Here is a 19,876-nt window from a genome sequence, read left to right on the forward strand (position 1 = left end):
AACCCTGGACCTTCCGCTCTCCGGGCGGACGCTCTACCACTAGACCACGGAGGGGGTCTACACATACTAGGAAATATTATGGACTTACTACACGGAGTCCGTGACATCATACTGTTTGGCTGACAGCAGTATCCCACCGTGGTCAGCGAAGGTGTACAGGTACTCCCCATGCAACACCTGTAACCAAGGCAACCAAGAGACCATTTTTATACAACTTAAGGTAGCCTATACACATTTACAGTGTTTTGTCTTTTTTTTATGCCACTCAGCAATATTCCAGCTAAATGATAATGGTTTGTAAACAATGGTAAATAAGTCTGGACTAGACAATCCAGTGATTGATGTGATGAGCATCGATTTACACAATTGGGATATGATGACATACATCAACCAAGTCAGTAAGCATGACCACTCTTACGACAAGCTTAGTCGCCTTTTACGACAAGCATGGGTTAAAATAATATTTCAGTTACATCACCCCAGCTTGAGGTGGGAGCAAAGTGTAAAATGATGCAAACCTTGAAACGTGGGATACAAAACACATGGTCAATTTTTGTGGCATGTATAAGGGATGCAACTCTGGATAGTGCATCATAATCCCTTATTAGAAGGTGTATTTCAGTTAAATCCCAGGTATTATGCCTGTAATTTATCCAGATACCCGATGGTTAATTCTGACCCGATCGCCGAATGAAGAGAGCGACGCCATGTTTGTTTATACTGGACCTTTGATATTTGCATCTCTATCCGCATATGACCCCAACAGATATCGTTTTTATCCGTTGGCTTCATCCTGCCGAGAAACCCACCCATTATATGATAAAAAATGGTATTTGAGCTATGCTGCTGAAAAATGCACAACAGAAAGGAGTGAGTGAGTGAGTATGATTTTACGCCGCTTTTGGCAATATTCCAGCAATATCACGGCGGGGGACACCGGAAATGGGCTTCACACATTGTACCCATGTCGGGAATCGAACCTGGGTCTTCGGCGTGACGAGCGAACGCTTTAACCACTAGGCTACCCGACCGCCCCTTCAGACAGAAGGATTGATGGACAGCACCCATTCATTTACGTCCCCTCCCATTTCATCGCGGGGAATAAAATCAATCCTTCGTACCTGCGTCCATGTGTATCCTGCATCGGAGGACACGAACACATTGGGGTTGTGTTTGATCTTGGTGCCGATGACCCCTGATGCGATGATGATCCCCGGGGCGGACTTGCGAGACATGATGAGAGGGGTGCGGCTGCTGGGATAGAACCGATGCAGCTGCTGGGTCACGTGGAGCGAGCAGTTCGTCAGCTGAGGGCGGAGAAACACACAAGTTGAAACAAGTTGAAACTAAAGACAGGCACATTAAACTGGGAACAAAACTTACTTACGATTATCGGATTCTTTAAACAGTGGGTTACTGTGATTTCAAACCTCTGACTGACCAATCAAAAGCAAGAGATTTCGAACTTTATGACAGAATGTACTACAAAATAGTAAAGCGATCGTGCATACCAAGTTTAATCAAAATCCAAACAAAACCTCAACTTATCATGTACACAAGCCATAGGAGGTAGAGCAGATATGCGGCTTCTAAATTATGTCATAAGCAAGTGGATGAGAAAACCAAATGCAGCGGCTGACAAATTCACATTCACACATGAAGCAGGCCTCCTTTACAGAGGACTAATACAAGAAATAAATACAACTGGGCGTCTACAGATATTCTGCAAATTCTTTCATGCTTTTAATCAAGGTGCTCACGTGATTTGATGCACTTCTCGAGGTAAGACCCGTTTTATAACAATACAGATCTTGACTATTGGGCAGATCGTTTTGACTTGGCGGCGCCGTTTTATTTGAGGCAAATGCAAGTGATATGAGAGATGGAATCTGATTGGTCAATAGGAGGGACATAGAAGGGACATAACTTGTTATAGCCACTGGTGGTGCTACGATCGAGCCCAGAATTTCCAGCCTAGTTCGGCAAGGGTGGAAACTGGACTTTTAAAGTCAGTTAACGCCCCTGCCTCGGGAAGATGGTTCTAACCAGGAATCTACGCGCTTATCACATAGTGAGTTGACCATGCCCATGATGCATGCACATTTTCTCTAAACCTTTTAAGAATTACATAGAATTATTTTTTTTACTTGAAAACGGAGAAAATAATTATTATTTTTTTCAGTATTTGCTCTCTTTTTTTCATCCCCCCCTCAATAAGCCGACTGCATCTTGCACCAAGTAAGTGAGTGAGTTTGGTTTTACACCCATTTTTGCAATATTCCAGTAATTTCACGGCGGGGGACACCAGAAATGGGCTTCACACATTGTACCCATGTCAGGAATCAAACCGAGGTCTTCGGTGTAACATTCAACATTTTCTGGAACTTTACACAGCCATCTCATATTTCATTGAACTACTACCCTTCTTTCTTCTACGATCTGATCTCGTTATCTCGAGATCCAATATCTTGAACAGATTCCCTGGTCCCGACTGCTTCATAGGGTGGGACGATACACCAACTGTTCGAGTCGATACGTATCACGATACTTGCATGTGCTGATACTCATATCTGTGGTGAGTTAGCCAGGTTTTACATAGACAGGCTGGCCAAATACCTGGCACACTAATGATTTACAGTTGGCAGTGTCAAGTATGGGGCAATGGATGAAAATATTTACGCTTTCACTACTCATTTTGACAAGTAATTAGTGTTGGTGTAACATTTAATAAAAGATACCTTTAAGGTAAGAATTGATATGTTTTACTTAGTGTGAATTGTGATCAATACTTGTATCAAGAAGTAAATCACGCGATCCACCGATTCATCGGTGTATCGTCCAACTACTACTGACTCACAATGTAAATACATGTAAATTTAAAAGATTAAATTAAAATCGAGATAAAACTACCGAGCTCTGTATCAAACCTTGGAGTGAGTGAGTGAGTGAGTTTGGACACCGCTTAGAGCATTATTCCAGTAAAAACAGTCAAACCCTGTTATCTCAAGCCTAACCGGACTGTGTGGTAACTTCAAGCTATCCAGACATTATTTGTCACAAGAGCTATCAATCATTGCCGACAAGACACATTTCAGTTTGTCATGGCATACACGTGTTGTGTTCATAATTACCCGTGGATGCAATCGTAGAGCTATGAATCTAATAAACTGTTTCTTGACCTATCTGCTTGTCCACGCTTCGTTATATGTCAAACAAGGCAGCCTTAGAAACTGGCACTCGTACCCTTGTCCTTGCCAAACTGCCCAATAGTTAAGGTATCATAAGGACTAGTAGAAATTTGACCTTCTTTAAGGGTTTTGCTATATGTTGTCATTATAGTGAGTGAGTATGGTTTTACGCCACTTTTAGCAATATTCCAGCAATATCACGGCGGGGGGACACCAGAAATGGGCTTCACACATTGTACTCATGTCGGGAATCAAACCCGGGTCTTCCACGTGACGAGCGAACGCTTTAACCACTAGGCTACCCGACCACCCTGTTGTCATTATAGTGACTAAGGGACTAGAACTGTTAGTTTCTACGGTTGCAAGTTGCAGCTAGGTTCGAGATACCGGGGTCCGACTGTTTGTTGTTTATTATGGAAAGGATGATTGAATGAAAGCTGAAAAACACATATACTCAAGGAAATAAGTAAGGGAACATGCAGCAACACAACAGAAAAGAGTGGACCTCTGTTTTCAATGCATCACCAAAACGCTACCCAGATTTAAACAGAAGTACAATATTCGACATGCACTACACAAACAAATCACCCCCACCCTATTATACCATATGCCGGGGGATAAAAGTTAAGTACCACCCAATTCTTTCATATGACTACTGCTGTCCGATGGCCCTTAACTTTGTTTTAGTAGTATACAAGGCAACATTTTTGAGACAAGCCACAGGATGTCATCGTAATTGATGATGATGATGATGTATCATTAAATTTTAATGTTGATACTGTATCAATACAAATTTATGATTATCGATACTGAATTAATAAGTCACCGACATGATTAAGATTACCATGGTTACGACGGACAATGAGAAGGCAGAAAGTTTAGGAACCTGGTTCATATTCAGCATTAAATTACAGGTGTACAAAGGTATTACTTAGTGATACACTTACAAAATAATTAATCTTATCAATACATCAAAATATTGTGATACATCCGAGTCAATACATCAATACCAAGGTATCGAGTCTGTACCAAGTTCTATAATAAGATTTGTGATAAATAATTGTTGAGCATTCATTAGCTTGTGCTGCATTTAATGATAATTATGTTTGTGATATGATTTAACTATATATGTGTTTATCAATTACCCGAGACCTTGTGTGATACAGCCCTAATAGCCTTCTGGATAATAAAGTGTTTTCTTATCTTATTGTAAACATAATCCAGTAATTACCATAAATCAACCTAATGCAAAATATGAACCAGGATTAGGCTAAGAAAATAAAAGAATTGGTTCTCAGGCAATGGCTTTTGAAAATACAGTGCCGGCAGGCGGTGGTCTTTCTTTGGGTGGGTGTGTTCAAATTAGTATGTAACCAAATAAACAACTGTGTAACCAAACAAATAAACAATTGTGATTAATAAACATGGGAAAGGGCCCAGCAAATTAAAACGAAACATGTGGCAAACTCTATAACGATGCGGGCAGTGCCTGAGAACCAAGACTATTATTTTTTTTAGCCAGATTTACACAGTATGCACACCCGTTTTCACGTTTATACCTCCGTAAACGCAAAACATTTTGAAGTCGATTCTTAAAGGAATACAATCATTCAGGGAAACACACTGCAGCATAACGAAACCACGCAGGGAACTGAGAATCAAACACAAACAACATGAGTAACAGATGACATTTACCTCTCTGGACGACCAAGGAGTTACTTTAGCCTGACCGGTTAAACAAAAGTAAGAAATATTGTATTAGTTCATGATGAATATGAGCGTTAGATGATGAATGATTCCGCATGATCTGGAACTGTTACCATGGTTACCATAAGGTGATGATTAATAATCAGTGTCAGAAATTAGGGGGTCATTGAGGTCAAATTGGGAATACAATCATTATTTTGTTCAAAATTGGGATTTTCCTCATGTTGCGTTCATGCAATAAAGTAAACTTTAAGTAAGCTTCTTCATTCGTGACCAGCTCATGTTATTTCGGGACAAGCCGAATAGCGACTCGTGCCCCTCTCATGGCCATTTTTGCGACCAGGTTCTGTCTTATATAATACGCACTCATGTGTTATATGCACACTTAATTATGGGCAATTAAATTCTGGGAAATATATCTGTCATACATAAACATTTCAGGCTGTCAGCATAAACCACGAAATTTTTCTTTCAACTCTGTTTTTTTCTCACTAAAATAATATTCTAATAAGAGCCCCCTAATTTTAATTTTGAGAGCGCCCTGGGTGCTTATTACGTCAAATCAGTAACCCAGATAAATCTCTGTCTAGGTGATTAATTATAAGGACTACTCTGATTCATTCAGTCGCCTCTGATGACAAGTATAGGTTTCTGGGGACCTTTTCTAACCATGGATCCCTACAGGTGTCGATAACCATCAAGACTTGTTCACCTGGGAGCAGTTGGCATCTCGGTCCCCGTCAGCCGGTGCTCGGATGAGCTGCCATTCCCCGCCCTTGTCGAAGGTGATCAAGCTCCGCTGCTGGTCTATGTCAAGAGTTGCTGTAAGGAGCTGGGACGCAATGAAGATACCTCTCATGCCATCAACTCGATGAATGTCAGCAAATGTCTCGTTTGTGTAGTACCTGGAAAGAGATTGAAGTGAGTGAGTGAGTGAGTGAGTGAGCGAGTGAGTGAGAAAGAGTGAGTGAGCGAGTGAGTGAGAAAGAGTGAGTGAGTGAGTGAGTTGAGAGTGAGTGAGTTGAGAGTGAGTGAGTGAGTGAGTGAGAAAGAGTGGGTGAGTGAGTGAGTGAGAAAGAGTGGGTGAGTGAGTGAGTGAGTGAGAAAGAGTGGGTGAGTGAGTGAGTGAGTGAGAAAGAGTGGGTCAGTGAGTGAGTGAGAAAGAGTGAGTGAGTGAGTGAGTGAGTGAGTGAGTGAGAAAGAGTGGGTGAGTGAGTGAGTGAGTAAGAAAGAGTGGGTCAGTGAGTGAGTGAGAAAGAGTGGGTCAGTGAGTGAGTGAGAAAGTGAGTGAGTGAGAAAGAGTGAGTGAGTGAGTGAGTGAGAAAGAGTGGGTCAGTGAGTGAGTGAGAAAGAGTGAGTGAGTGAGTGAGTGAGAAAGAGTGGGTCAGTGAGTGAGTGAGAAAGAGTGAGTGAGTGAGTGAGTGAGTGAGAAAGAGTGGGTCAGTGAGTGAGTGAGAAAGAGTGAGTGAGTGAGTGAGTGAGTGAGAAAGAGTGGGTGAGTGAGTGAGTGAGAAAGAGTGGGTCAGTGAGTGAGTGAGAAAGAGTGGGTCAGTGAGTGAGTGAGAAAGAGTGAGTGAGTGAGAAAGAGTGAGTGAGTGAGTGAGTGAGTGAGTGAGTGAGAAAGAGTGGGTCAGTGAGTGAGTGAGAAAGAGTGGGTCAGTGAGTGAGTGAGAAAGAGTGAGTGAGTGAGAAAGAGTGAGTGAGTGAGTGAGTGAGTGAGTGAGTGAGAAAGAGTGGGTCAGTGAGTGAGTGAGAAAGAGTGAGTGAGTGAGTGAGTGAGTGAGTGAGTGAGAAAGAGTGGGTCAGTGAGTGAGTGAGAAAGAGTGGGTGAGTGAGTGAGTGAGTGAGTGTTGGCTTTCAACAGTATTCAGTTATATCACTGTACGCAGCATAATGTGGCAAGAAAATGAATCAGGCCTAGACGTTTAGGACTTTGTTGAAACTGAGGGGGACGGGCATGATGCGGACAAACCTAGAAATATTAAGAGAGCTAATCTGGGATTCGAACCCACGATCATATGCTTCTGTAACGCCTAAGGGACGCAACCCTCAGAGTATTGAGGCATTTAGACAACTGCGCCAACCATGACCCCGACAGACCAGTGATTATAAGGGATTCAAGTAAACGAACATCGGATTCTGACAAAAATAATCAAATTGAATCTAGGATTCAAGTAAACGAACATCGGATTCTGACAAAAATAATCAAAGTAAATGTAGGATTCAAGCAAACAAACATCGCATTCTGACAAAAATAATCAAAGTGAATCTGGGGCTCAAACAATTTGGCAACAGATTCTGACCAACATAAACAAAGAGAATATGGGAATCAAACCCACGATCATAAGACTGTCCTACAAGAACTTTAGTTTAGATAACCATTCACAAAGTGTTGACAAGCCGAGATACGGACCTGAGCCATGTGTCTTTGTTAGCTCCCTTCGGGTTGTAGTAGACGACTCTCTCCAGTGACAGCGAGAACCGGAAGCCCTTCACCTCAGAGATGTAGAGGTTGGTGGCGCTGCTGTTGTGGTAAACACACACCATCACCTGATCCTCTGAAGCATCCGCGATGTAATACTCCTGCAAAAGTCAGAGTCAGTCAGAGTCAGTCACTCACTCACTTACAGTCTTTATTTGTTTGTTGTTTAACGCCGCACTCAGCAACATTCCAGCTATATGACTGCGGTCTGTAAATAATCGAGTCTGGACCACACAATCCAGTGATTAACATCATGAGCATCGATCCACGCAATTGGGATATGATGACATGCATCAACCAAGTCAGTGGGCCTGACCACCCGATCCCGTTAGTCGCCTCTTACGACAAGCATAGTCGCCTTTTGTGGCAAGCATGAGATGCTGAAGACCTATTCTACCATGGATCTTCGCATGTTGCTTGTTTGATAATTAACACACACAAAACAGAAGACAACAGGACGAAATCACGGACAGCTTTCAGCACAATAATGCAACACAAATCCCGCCCATTCTATCTGTCTATTATCAACCAATCAGGAAACAGTAGTTTCTAAGTGGCCTAATCTTCTTTTTTTTACTTAATGGAAACAAAAGCAAAATACATTGCTTGGTTAGCCAATCAAATACCATGGAAGCGCTTGCAATTTATTTTATATTAAATTGACACATATCAGACCAAAAGACTATTAGCTGAGTGTGTTTTCAGATAACAAATATCTTATATTAAGAATTAAAATTGAATTAGGCGAGCATTTGGCGATTCATACTTTATATTCCGAACATGATATTTACAGAAGGAAACAGATGCAGGTAGGGCTGGCTATCTATACAGATAATAGACATCGACAACCGTCAACTAAATATCGATCACTTATTGATAAATACTGGAGAAGTGACTTCAAATACCGTATTCGACGTAATAAGTGCCAAGGGTGCTCTCAACATCAGAAATAGGGGGCTCTTATTAGAATATTATTTTGGTGGAAATAAATAGAGTTGAAAGATATATTTCATGGTTTATGCTGACAGCCTGACTGTTTATATACGACAGATATATTTTTCCAGAATTTAATTGCCCATAATTAAGGATGCATATAACACAAGAGTGTGTATTATACATGAATAAATAAGTCTTGTGTACATTGATCAATCGGGGGGGGTGCTAAATGGGATTGTTCACTTGCCAATATATAAGCAAATATCGCTGTGGGTGCTTATTAGAACGGGGCGCTTAATACGTCGAATACGGTATGCTTAAAAATCAGAAAGAATTCCACACACTTCATGCCAGTGGTGAGTGGTAGCAACTGTTTTGACATATGCCTTAACATGGATGATGGGGGCGGTGGGGTAGCCTAGTGGTTAAAGCATTCACTTGTCACGCTGAAGACCCGGGTTCGAATCCCACATGGGTACAATGTGTGAAGCCCATTTCTGGTATCCCCTGCCGTGATGTTGCTGGAATATTGCTGAAAGCGGCGTAAAACCATACTCACTCACTCACTACAAAAACCATAAGTTTTTGCGGACCTATGTTATCCCAGAATCCCCACAGGGCAGTGTTTATTTTGCGGTTCCGATACTTACATGGTTGTGGGGTGAGGGGAACTCCGCCTTGAGGAAGGGCCCTCTGTCAGATGACACCCACAGTTGGGTGTACGACTCGGTCGCTCCAAACAGTCGCTGTAACATGCACAGGGATCTCTCTTTAATCAATTTGCTCAAGAATATAACGGGAAAAAATACATTGGCTTTTTTTACCGAAGCCTTTTAGGGCCATTTGGGTATTTTTATTTTTGTCTTGAAATATCAAGATGTTATGTTGAAATTTCAAGATACTAATTTGAAATTTTAAGATACATACAAAATTGAAATTTGAAGATAATGAGTTGAAATTTCAATATTATAACCTTAAATCTCAACTTATTATCTTCCAATTTCAAGATACATGTACTAAGTTGGAATTTAAGATGCTCTGTTGAAATTTAAGATGCTATCTTCATGATCTTAGTATCTTGAAATTTCAACGTAGTATCTTGAAATTTCAAGGAAATGAAAAAAAACACCCTAAAGGAATTTGTAAGTTTTAGACATTTTTTACAAAATTGTTTGATCAAATACGTGCTGTAGAAGAAACAATCTAAAAATTTTATCCCTTTCAGAGAAAACATTTGCAGTCTTGAAACTGCGACTGAAAAATATCCTTTAAAAAAAAAGTAAAACTGAGGGCCTGTAAATAATCGAGTGTGGACCAGACAATCCAGTGTTTGAGCAATGATCAATGGTAAGATGATGACCCCATATGAAACAAGTCACCAATTACTTCATCACTTCTTAGGATCAACAGAGTTTGCTGGAAACAAATTCTTACACCAAATACTGAAGGCTTAGGAAAATTAAAAAGCATTGGTTCTCAGGCAATGGCTTTTGAAAATAAAGTGCGGGCAGGCAGTAGTTTTTTGGTTTTTTTTGCTTGTTCCAATTAATATGTAACCAAATAAACAGTGGTGTACCATCAACCTGGGAAAGGGCCTCCCTACATAAACAAGCATACAAACTCCTGTTGCCACCCTGACCGTAACTGCATGCTACATTGGATTGCATTTTTATAGTGTCAGTAATTTTTTAACAATTTTAAATGGAAATAAAAATGAAACATGCGGCAGACTTAAGAACCAAGACTATTATTTTTTTAGCCAAAGGGGAGATTTAATCAGCTAGCATGACTTACCACGTTTTTTGTAGCAAACATGTATTTCCCTCGGACTTCAAAGTCCTTCACGTCTGAAATGAGAGTCTCCTTATTGGCTGACGTCCGGAACAGATCTGTGCTCTTGTATACAACGTCTAACATAACAAATCCTTGGGGCCGCTCCTCTTCCACATAGATGGTCGCTGCTGTGTCGTAAGGTAGCACTCCCCTGGAACCACAAGAGTCAACACGTAAGTGAGGTGTGCGTGCGTGCATGCGTGCGCAGGGTTAGAAACTAACATATATAGTCCACTAGTCCTTTAAATGATAACATATTGCAAAACCTTTAAAATGGCAAATTTCTACCAGTCCTTCCTTATGATACCATAACTATTGGGCAGTTTGGCAAGGACTACAGTACTAGTGCCAATTTCTAACACTGATGTGTGTGTGTGCGTGTGCGTGTGCGTGTGTCTGTGCGTGTGGTGTGTGTGTGTGCATGTGTGTGTGTGCATGTGTGTGTGCATGTGCGTGTGTGTGTGTGCGTCTGTGTCTGTGTTTGTCTATGTGTGTTGTGTGGCTGCTTGTACTAACATAGATTTTATAGTGCTAGCCTGAGTAGTTTAACATGAATACCCCACTCAGACACAGTATACTGACTCCAAAACAACCAGTCCCTATTTTAGCCCCTTAATGCCGAGTGCCAGACAGGGTAACAACAAGTACCACCTTTAAACGTCATTTGGTATGACACGGCCTGGGATCGAACCCCGCTCTCTGGGCGGACGCTTTACCACTAGACCACGGAAGCAGTCCCAACAAGTAAGTGAGTTTTATTACAGCCATCATTAACAATATCAGCCTCATCACTGCTTGTCAGATTCATGTGAAGGAAAGCCCAAACTGATACAGGTCTTGGATGTTTACCACTTGGAGTGAGTGAGTATGGTTTTCGGCGTAACGAGCGAATGCTTTAACCACTAGGCTACCCCACCGCCCCCTTACCACTTGGAAATGCAGGAGAAAGATAATGAACCTAGAAAAATCAACCTAGAAAAAAAAATCAGGACCAATCTGGGGTATAAACCTCATAGGTTCCTGGAACACCAAAGGGAGGTAACTCTGTGTTAAGTGGCACTCACCAGTAGAAGGATTTCACATTGTCGCCGACTCTACGCCAGGTAAACCCGAAGTCCTGTGACAGGTACAGCTGAATAACACACCAGAAAACATGTCGGGATGAGAAATGGGTTTTTCATTGTGTTTATTTGTTTAAACATATTTTATTCCCATGAAAAGGATTGGGCACAAATTATTATCACAACTTGGAATGCCCTCTCCCATAGATTTACATGTATGCTTATTTTCAATTAATAAATTAAATGACAGAAAGGAAAGAAGAGAAATAGAGAAACTTATGCAGGGATTATCCTGGAAATTTTTACCTATGAGAGAAAATCTCCCCTGGTCCGAAAGCAATGAGATTGTTTGGCATGTGATGAGATTTTGCTATTTTTCAGAGATATTTCATATTCACATAGTGTGAAAACTGTATTTGATTTTTGGTACTTGTGACTCAAATAATGTTGCAAGTAATATTACTAGATTATATAGATATATCATATTTTCGAACATTAATTATTCCACTGCGAATACATGTAGATTATATTTAAAAATACGGTTTAGGAAATATGCTCCGGACAAGAGCAGTACCCTCAAATTTCCTAAGTTCATCATATTTCCATGGAAACGACAAAAACATAAAATTCTAAAAATCTCTAAATAGCAAAAGGCACTTCTACTGAGCCTGATTGTTAAGTGTACCAAGTTTTGGGAAGCTAGGTTGTACGGTTTAGGAAATATGCTCCGGACAAGAGCACTACCCTCAAATTTCCTAAGTTCATCATATTTCCATGGAAACGACAAAAACATAAAATTCTAAAAATCTCTAAATAGCAAAAGGCACTACTACTGAGCCTGATTGGTAAGTGTACCAAGTTTTGGGAAGCTAGGTTGTACGGTTTAGGAAATATGCTCCGGACAAACAATGATTATAGACGGACAGACAGACAGACAGACAGACGGACAGACAGACAGACAGACAGACGGACAGACGGACATACTGATGGCTATATCCCCCCGTCATTATATGTCGGGGGGATAAAAAAGGTCATTTTTTGTGTGTTCTAGATCATTTCAAAGACGACCATAACTCCCATACTTTAACAATGGCTTACAACAGCCGTAGCGCTAATATCATTTTGTGGTTTTCCATGCAACAGAAAAAAGGCAGTATTGATCATGCTTAGGCAAGTTGACTGGTTTTGTCTATTGCATGCACCTCTTTTGTAGAGCTCTCTTCATCCATGGCAAGAACCAAGTCTGGGTTGACACTGTTGATGGAGATCTGACGAGGTTTGAAGGTCAGGCCACAGATTGTGCTGAATGACCTGGCGTAGTCCCTGGTGGTGAATATGCATCGGTCCTCAATGTCCGTGAAGATGTACTGGAACAGAGACATATAGGAACCATTAGCATGATAACAGCGGAACTCTCCACCACATTCGATTGGCCAATTAAAGCTTTTGTTTGTTGTTTAACGCCGTACTCAGCAATATTCCAGCTATATGGCGGCGGTCTGTAGATAATTGAGTCTAGACATCCTGAGCATCGATCTACCCAGATGGGATACGATGACATGCATTGATATCGATATCAAAGTCACCAAGCCTGACTACAAATCCATTTGACGCTTACGACCAGCGCAAGTTGACGGCGATTGTGATTGGCATCTCTGCCAATGTGGCCGCATTCATTCTTGTGATGCTGATTTATAGTGCTAGCTCACCGAGATACCATGCCGCAGCTTAACAGGAATACCCCACTCAGACACAGTATACTGACTCCGAGCTGACCAGTCCTTGTTTTAGCCCCTTAATACCGAGCGCCTGACAGGGTAACAACAAGTACCATCTTTTAACGTCTTTTGGTATGACGCGGCCGGTGATCGAACCCCGGACCTTCCGCTCTCCGGGCGGATGCTCTGAGACTACGGAGGCAGTCCGCATTCTATTGGCCAATTAAAGTGTTTGTTTGTTTGATTGTTTGTTGTTTAATGCCGCACTCAGCAATATTCCAGCTATATGACAGCGACTGTAATTGTTGGCATCTCTGCCACTGGGGCCACATTCATGTGTCTGCTTGTACTAGTCTGGACTGATGCCGTTTTAAAGTGCTAGCTCTCTGAGATACCATGCCGCAGTTTAACATGAATACCCCACTCTGACACAGTATACTGACTCCGAGCTGACCAGTCCTTATTTTAGCCCCTTAATGCCGAGCGCCAGACAGGGTAACAACAAGTACCATCTTTTAACATCTTTTGGTATGACGCGGAGACCACGGAGGCAGTCCGCATTCATCTCAGAAAGTTGTACTTCACTGTACTTACGTGACTGTTGTGTGATGGAGTGTTATAGTAGTGAGTGATCTCAGCCTTCTTCCCGTCATGCTTCATCAGGCTGCTGATGTTGCTGAAGGTTTTCCCATAATCCCTTGATACAAACACTTTACTTCCTGAGGTGCCAAGTCCATTCCTCGCCAACGCAATGATGACATCACTGCGCTCCCCTGCCCAGTGGACGACCAGAGTTGTGTGGTTATCATGGAGATCAAACTGAAAGTACAAAAACGTTCATCTAACCTTAAGAACATGACACAATGCAAGGCTTATCATGATTCTAGTTTGATTGGGTTTTGTTTGCTTGTTTGGACCAGACAATCCTGTGATTGACATCATGAGCATCGATCCACACAATTGGGATACGATGACATGCATCAACCAAGTCAGCAAGCCTGACCATCCGATCCCGTTGGTCGCCTTTTGCGACAAGCATAGTCGCCTGTTACGGCAAGCATGGGTTGCTGAAGACCTATTCTACCCCGGAATCTTCACGGGTCTGATTGGAAGACTGGGTGTGTTGGGCAAGCTGTTGAAACAAGATGCCTTGGCAGGCAAATCAGTAGAAATGCATTGTATTGTCAGGAACTGGAAATCTCCATACAAAGGTTCTTCTGTTCTTAAATTTAGAGGTATTCCACATTGCGTTCAACAAAACTAATTATCATGCAACAATGTACAAAGAACATGATGAATTATATTCCAAATGTTGTATTTGGGATAACACTTTCTTAGTAAGGTACAGATTCTAGTACTTTTTTTGGTCGAGTCTGTCTGGGATTTGAACCCACACTGCCAGAGTGAGGTACCTAATACCCAGCTGACAACTGGTAGTAGAGATCACATGCTTTGTATACCCCTCTTGAACAAAATAACTATTTTCCCCATTTTGGGGGGCAATTTTTACTATTAAAAAGAGTCCCTCAAAGAAGAGATAGGCACTAGGCTTGCTTCATGTCATCAGAAAAATAATTAAATGTGAAAATGATACACACAAAAGGCCCCTCTCTGGGAAAAATAATTTATGACACCAATTCTCCAACTCAGTCTTGATAAGTATCTCTTAGATAAGCTAACTTCAATAGTTTCTTAGAAAACTTGCAGCCACTATGTACTTTTTGAAATAACATAGATCAAGGGCCGTAACTCTGTAAGCGCAAACTCTAAAAACATGTAGCAAGGGAACTAACTCTGGAAAATATGAATTCACAGGACCAATTTTCTGACACAGTCTTGACAAGAATCTCATAAACAAGCATGCAAAGTTTCATTCATGTAACGTCAGTAGTTTCTGAGAAATATTGTTCCCATTGCACACACTATGCAGCAAGCATGGTAAGTTGTAAAGCACGGAGCAAGGGCAATAACTTTGTAAAATAATAGTTTACAGCACCAATTTTTTAATTCAGTCTTGACCAGTATCTCTTAGATAAGCATGCAAACTTGAATTCATGAAACGTCAGTAGTCCCTTTTCGACACTCAGTTGAAAAGCATTGATCAAGGGCCATAACTCTGTAAAAAAATGAATTTAAGACACCAATTTTTTTAGATCATGACCATTAATAGCGGTGTGTAAAATTTAACTTCTCTAACTCTAAACTGTGTCCCCTTTGAGAAGCGAACAGATGGAACGACAAAAGGGCGGACAGAAAGACGGAAAGACAGAAGGACAGAGGATCGGACGGACAAACTCAATTCCTGTATCCCCCGCCCCACTTCATGGCAAGGAAAACTATGGAATAGGAAATCGTGAGCGAAACCTGTCTCATTTTGAAAAATATTTTGAAATATGCCTAAACATTCTTAAGGGCATACATTTAATCATGCTTAGTGAATATGAAGATTTGTTTAAGTAATAGGTTAAACAACCTTACTTAGTATACTTTATTATTCTTTGGTAATAAACTTTCAACGGAGCATGTTTAATCATGAAAACTTCACATAAAAGGAATTGGAAAGGTAAACGGGATCATGTGGTCAGGCTTGCTGACTTGGTTGATGCATGCCAGCATACCCCAATAGTGTAGACCGATGCTCATGATGTCAATCACTGGATTGTCTGTTTCAGACTAGAGTATTTACAGACCGGTTTCATATATACCGTATTCGACGTAATAAGCACCATGCTCTAATAAGAGCGATATTGCTAATATATTGGCTAGTGAACAATCTCAATTAGCACCCCTTCTAATTGATTAATGTACACAAGACTTATTTATTTGTGTATAATACGCACTCGTATGTTATATGCACCCTTAATTATGGGCAATTAAATCCTGGAAAAATATATCTGTCGCATATAAACATTTCAGGCTGTCATCACCATGATCATAAACCACGAAATTTACGATCTTTCAACTCAAAATAATTTTCTTATAAGAGCCCCCTATTTCTAATTTTGAGAGCGCCCTGGGCGCTTATTACGTCGAATACGGTAGCTGGAATATTGCTGAGTGCGGAGTTAGCAACAAACAAACAAACAAACAAACCAACCAAATACATATTCATATATCATTAGCAATAAGGACTAGGACAGTTCCAAATTTACTACCCAGGTACCCAACTCTCTGTTACATTAACCAACGCAGATAGCCGCTGTCGATCTCAAGTTGGATACAAAATGCCTGATTACGGATTGTTTTAACAGAGCCCTGGCAAAAATGATTTAGATACACATATAAAACAATCTGATCGTGTATACACTGCTGTTTACTGTAGTCTTATCTCTACTCAAACATTAATGTCAGGAGAGAGTGCATAGTCAGAAAGAAATGTGAACAGGAGCGCAACCATGGAGTTTTATGGGTCTTGTCATTAAACCATATATCACATGACTAACCACAGGTGCGGGTAGTCTTGAGGGGACTTGAGTCATACTCAGTACCCACCCGACCTTGGTTACCTGTCCCAGCCTATTTGCATTGTGAAACAACAGATGTGGGTTGTTTTTTTTATAAAAATGAAAAAAAGAGTATTGCAGCATTAGAACTTGGCGCTAGTCCTGTAGTCCTTGCAAAACAGCCCAGTAGCTAAGGTATCATAAGGGCTAGCAGAAATTTGCCATTTTAAAGGGTTTTGCTATATGTTCATTAAAAGAACGAGTGGATAAGTGAGTGAGTGAGTTGGGTTTAACGCCGCTTTTAACAGTATTCCAGTTATATCGTGGCTTTGCAGCTTAATATGGGAGGAAAGCCCGAAGTGATGCAGGTCTCAGACGTTTACCACTTTGGTGAAACCCACGAGCACGGGTATGGTGTTGACAAATCTAGAAACATAATCGGGGCGAACCGGGATTCCAACCCACAATCATAGGTTTCTGGCGTGCCCAAGGGACGCAACTCTGCACAGCAAATCGTGATGCCTTAGACGACTGGGCCACCCGTGCCCCCTAAAAAGGTTAGTTTTTACTTCTGTGTTGTCAGAATTACATTCAAGATCAGCCAAAGAAACTTAACAGGGTGCAGGGCACGATTTAGCACCAGTGCAACTTATTATTGTAAAAAAACAACCTAATATTTATGTCTACATGCACCAAGTGCATTTTAGAATCTTTCAAATTGATGTCAGAACCGTACTTGTCCAAACAACATCAATCTTTGAACACATTCACTACCTCTAAGCTTTATTTACCATACTACATCAACAATCCCTGTGTAATGTGATATTTATGATGCTTTGGGGGGTTGGACGTTATAATTAAACAGTAGGTACTTCAAGATTATGTGCACTTTGAATTTCATGGGACCAGCGTGCAACTTGATTTATCTGGTGCATCTAGGTTGTCATGTCAATGTGCACCTGGTGCAAGTTAATCAAGTTCCTTAAACATGTTAAAGGGACAGTACGTCAATGGTTCTGTGTAGTTTTAAATCATGCATGAAATAATATCTGAGTGTGTTGCCACGAGCCCAAATGGATCAATTCTCTAACCATGAAATCAATAGATCTCTGCGAAGCTGGCAACGCAAGTGCTGCATAGCATAAACTGGCTTTAGTCATGATTTTTACTGGAGACAAATTGAAGAGAAAGCTTGTGTGTTTTCCACACGGAAGAGATACAAAATACTAATTGCCAGCTTGAACAGATTCGAAGCCAATGTTTATCAAAGCCTAGTTTACAAAATAAATATGCCTCGGTCGTATGACGCCAAGCCATCTCCTACCCAGAATTCCTTGCGGCCAGCATAGTGCCTCTGTCACATCTTACACAGCCCATTCATGTGCTTTTCATCTGTTTCACTTTCGACAGGTTACACATTTAAATATACATAACTTTAAATGAGATAATATTCTGAAACGTCAAAAACTATTTCCATATTTATATTTATCCTCCATGTGCTGTCATCGAAGCCCTACAGAGAGCTAACGATATTGTCACTTTGATGTGTAAAGCTATATTGTCATGCACCTCAATGTTGCAGCTGAAGTAATATTATTTTAATAATTATGTAAAACAATTTGTAAAGTGAACTGAAAGCCTTCCATTACAAACAAGAGTGGGGTTCTGTTAAACCCGTTAAGATCCGGGGTAGAATAGGTCTTCAGCAACCCAAGGTTGCCATAAAAGGCGACTATGCTTGTCGTAAGAGGTGACTAACAGGATCGGGTCGTCAGGTTCGCTGACATGGTTGATGCATGTCATCTATCCCGATTGCGTGGATCGATGCTCATGATATCAATCACTGGATTGTCTGGTCCAGACTTGATTACTTACAGACCGCCGTCATATAGCTGAGTGCGGCTTTAAACAACAAACAAACAAAACAAACAAGAGAAAGGTCAGGTGACATTATATGCCTACACCCGCGATGTGATCACTGGACCAGTAACTTTTCTCAAGGAATAAGGCGATCAGAACCGAATAAGCTCAGGGGGTTATCAGCTATTGTTTACAAACAATACTTCCAAAGGATGACATACTGCCCCATGAAAACAAGCCCTGGATTGAAACGAACAATGGTTCGAAAGTACGCTATTTGGCATGCTTAGGCATATGATGTTTTGTGGAAAATGAAATCATTAATTCCAATGATGACATGGTTCATGGTCTGTATAAGTTATTATTATATTTCAAAACGCAAAATTCACTTCAAATATCTGTATCTACTATCTTCATCAGGCTTTATGAAGTCTCCTTATGTAACCATGATGTCCTGATAACTTGTCCACAGCAATCTGCTACTAACATATCAATAAAATATTTGTATACAGGGAAGTGTCGTCCAAAAGCTTATCCATAAAAAGGTATTCAGTATTACGTAACATGTATCGGTGGCAGCTGCGACTGCGCAGTTACCAAAGGTAGATCGCCCAACGAACACAAATACGGAAGTAGTTGAATCCATTAATAATACCCACTGAAGCGGAAAGAGAACATACCGTCAAAGCGCTCAGCGTCTGAACAACTGTTTGGTCAATTAAATAGCAACATATTTATAACGCAGACATTAGTAGTTGTAATTAAAATATAATAAGCAGCCTACTATGGATGTTTCTGGTGCATCCCCAGCCGCGGGACTTTGCGTCGGTACCGATCTGGTGTATCGACGAAGGAGTTGATCCACCTCGTCTTCAGCCTTTGACTCTAATACTTGTATGTTGTGCCCCATTTTCTCGCCTTCGGAAAGAGGAGGGAAGAAAAGTGTGTCTGCTACCCGACCGAATCTCGTCGCGTGACAGTTGTTGTGTAAGAAACTGTACACCAAGAACAGGGCAGGTGCCCAAATCCTTGCTGCCGCCGCCATGTTTATCTTAGATTCTTGAAACTAGTTTCCGCACAACCAGCGAACTAGCTATACATATAAGTACTTCTTTACTCATCTTGAAATAAATGTCACAAGCTCTGCTATTGTCGGTTGTAAGAATAAAAGTACATTGTTGACACAATTCGATATCATTTGCAAACCCAAAACAAATGAGTTGGTTTAGATGTATTATTTTAAAACATAAAACAAAATAGTCATTTATATAAACTGAACGTTCAACTTGTATTTTGATTGTGCATCTGTAGCATTGCTAGAAAAAAATATTAATCAGTAACAACCGATAAAGGAATTGCGTTTTATAAAATCCATAAAATTCCCCAAATTAACATTCTCTTGCCTCGCTACATCTGGCGCTACTGTTAGCAGTCGTCAGGAAAACAGTATTTTGGTGAACAATTTGTACCTCGTCATATTGTCAACATCAAAGAGCCGCAGGTGTGATGGGGTTCGTGTTTGAACCGACACCAAAAATAAAAAGGTTTTCCTTGAACCAACATGACCTGAGATGTAAGGATCATTCGAAGAAAATTTTATGTTGATGCTCATAAAGGGACATATGCTAGACATATTATATTTTCACTG

The 19,876-nt window shown here is 40.8% G+C and overlaps 1 protein-coding gene across 1 annotated transcript in view; it reads right to left on the bottom strand.

Annotated features, from left to right (window-relative positions):
- LOC139458392 (sortilin-related receptor-like) overlaps nucleotides 1-19,274 on the bottom strand; it is a 99,110-nt gene extending 79,836 nt beyond the window's left edge. Inside the window, exons 1-11 of the mRNA XM_071239810.1 lie at nucleotides 19,013-19,274; nucleotides 13,520-13,744; nucleotides 12,410-12,574; nucleotides 11,211-11,278; nucleotides 10,108-10,297; nucleotides 8,964-9,059; nucleotides 7,309-7,478; nucleotides 5,608-5,800; nucleotides 4,884-4,913; nucleotides 1,122-1,307; nucleotides 89-177 (exon numbers count right to left, since the gene is read on the bottom strand). Coding sequence (XP_071095911.1) covers nucleotides 89-177; nucleotides 1,122-1,307; nucleotides 4,884-4,913; nucleotides 5,608-5,800; nucleotides 7,309-7,478; nucleotides 8,964-9,059; nucleotides 10,108-10,297; nucleotides 11,211-11,278; nucleotides 12,410-12,574; nucleotides 13,520-13,744; nucleotides 19,013-19,273 — 1,673 coding nt within the window. The 5' untranslated portion in view covers nucleotide 19,274. The remainder of the gene's footprint in view (nucleotides 1-88; nucleotides 178-1,121; nucleotides 1,308-4,883; nucleotides 4,914-5,607; nucleotides 5,801-7,308; nucleotides 7,479-8,963; nucleotides 9,060-10,107; nucleotides 10,298-11,210; nucleotides 11,279-12,409; nucleotides 12,575-13,519; nucleotides 13,745-19,012) is intronic.
- Nucleotides 19,275-19,876: the final 602 nt, after the last annotated feature.

Source organism: Haliotis cracherodii, unplaced genomic scaffold (genome assembly GCF_022045235.1).
Source record: "Haliotis cracherodii isolate W230 unplaced genomic scaffold, xgHalCrac1.p SCAF_12, whole genome shotgun sequence".
Lineage (NCBI taxonomy): Eukaryota > Metazoa > Mollusca > Gastropoda > Lepetellida > Haliotidae > Haliotis > Haliotis cracherodii.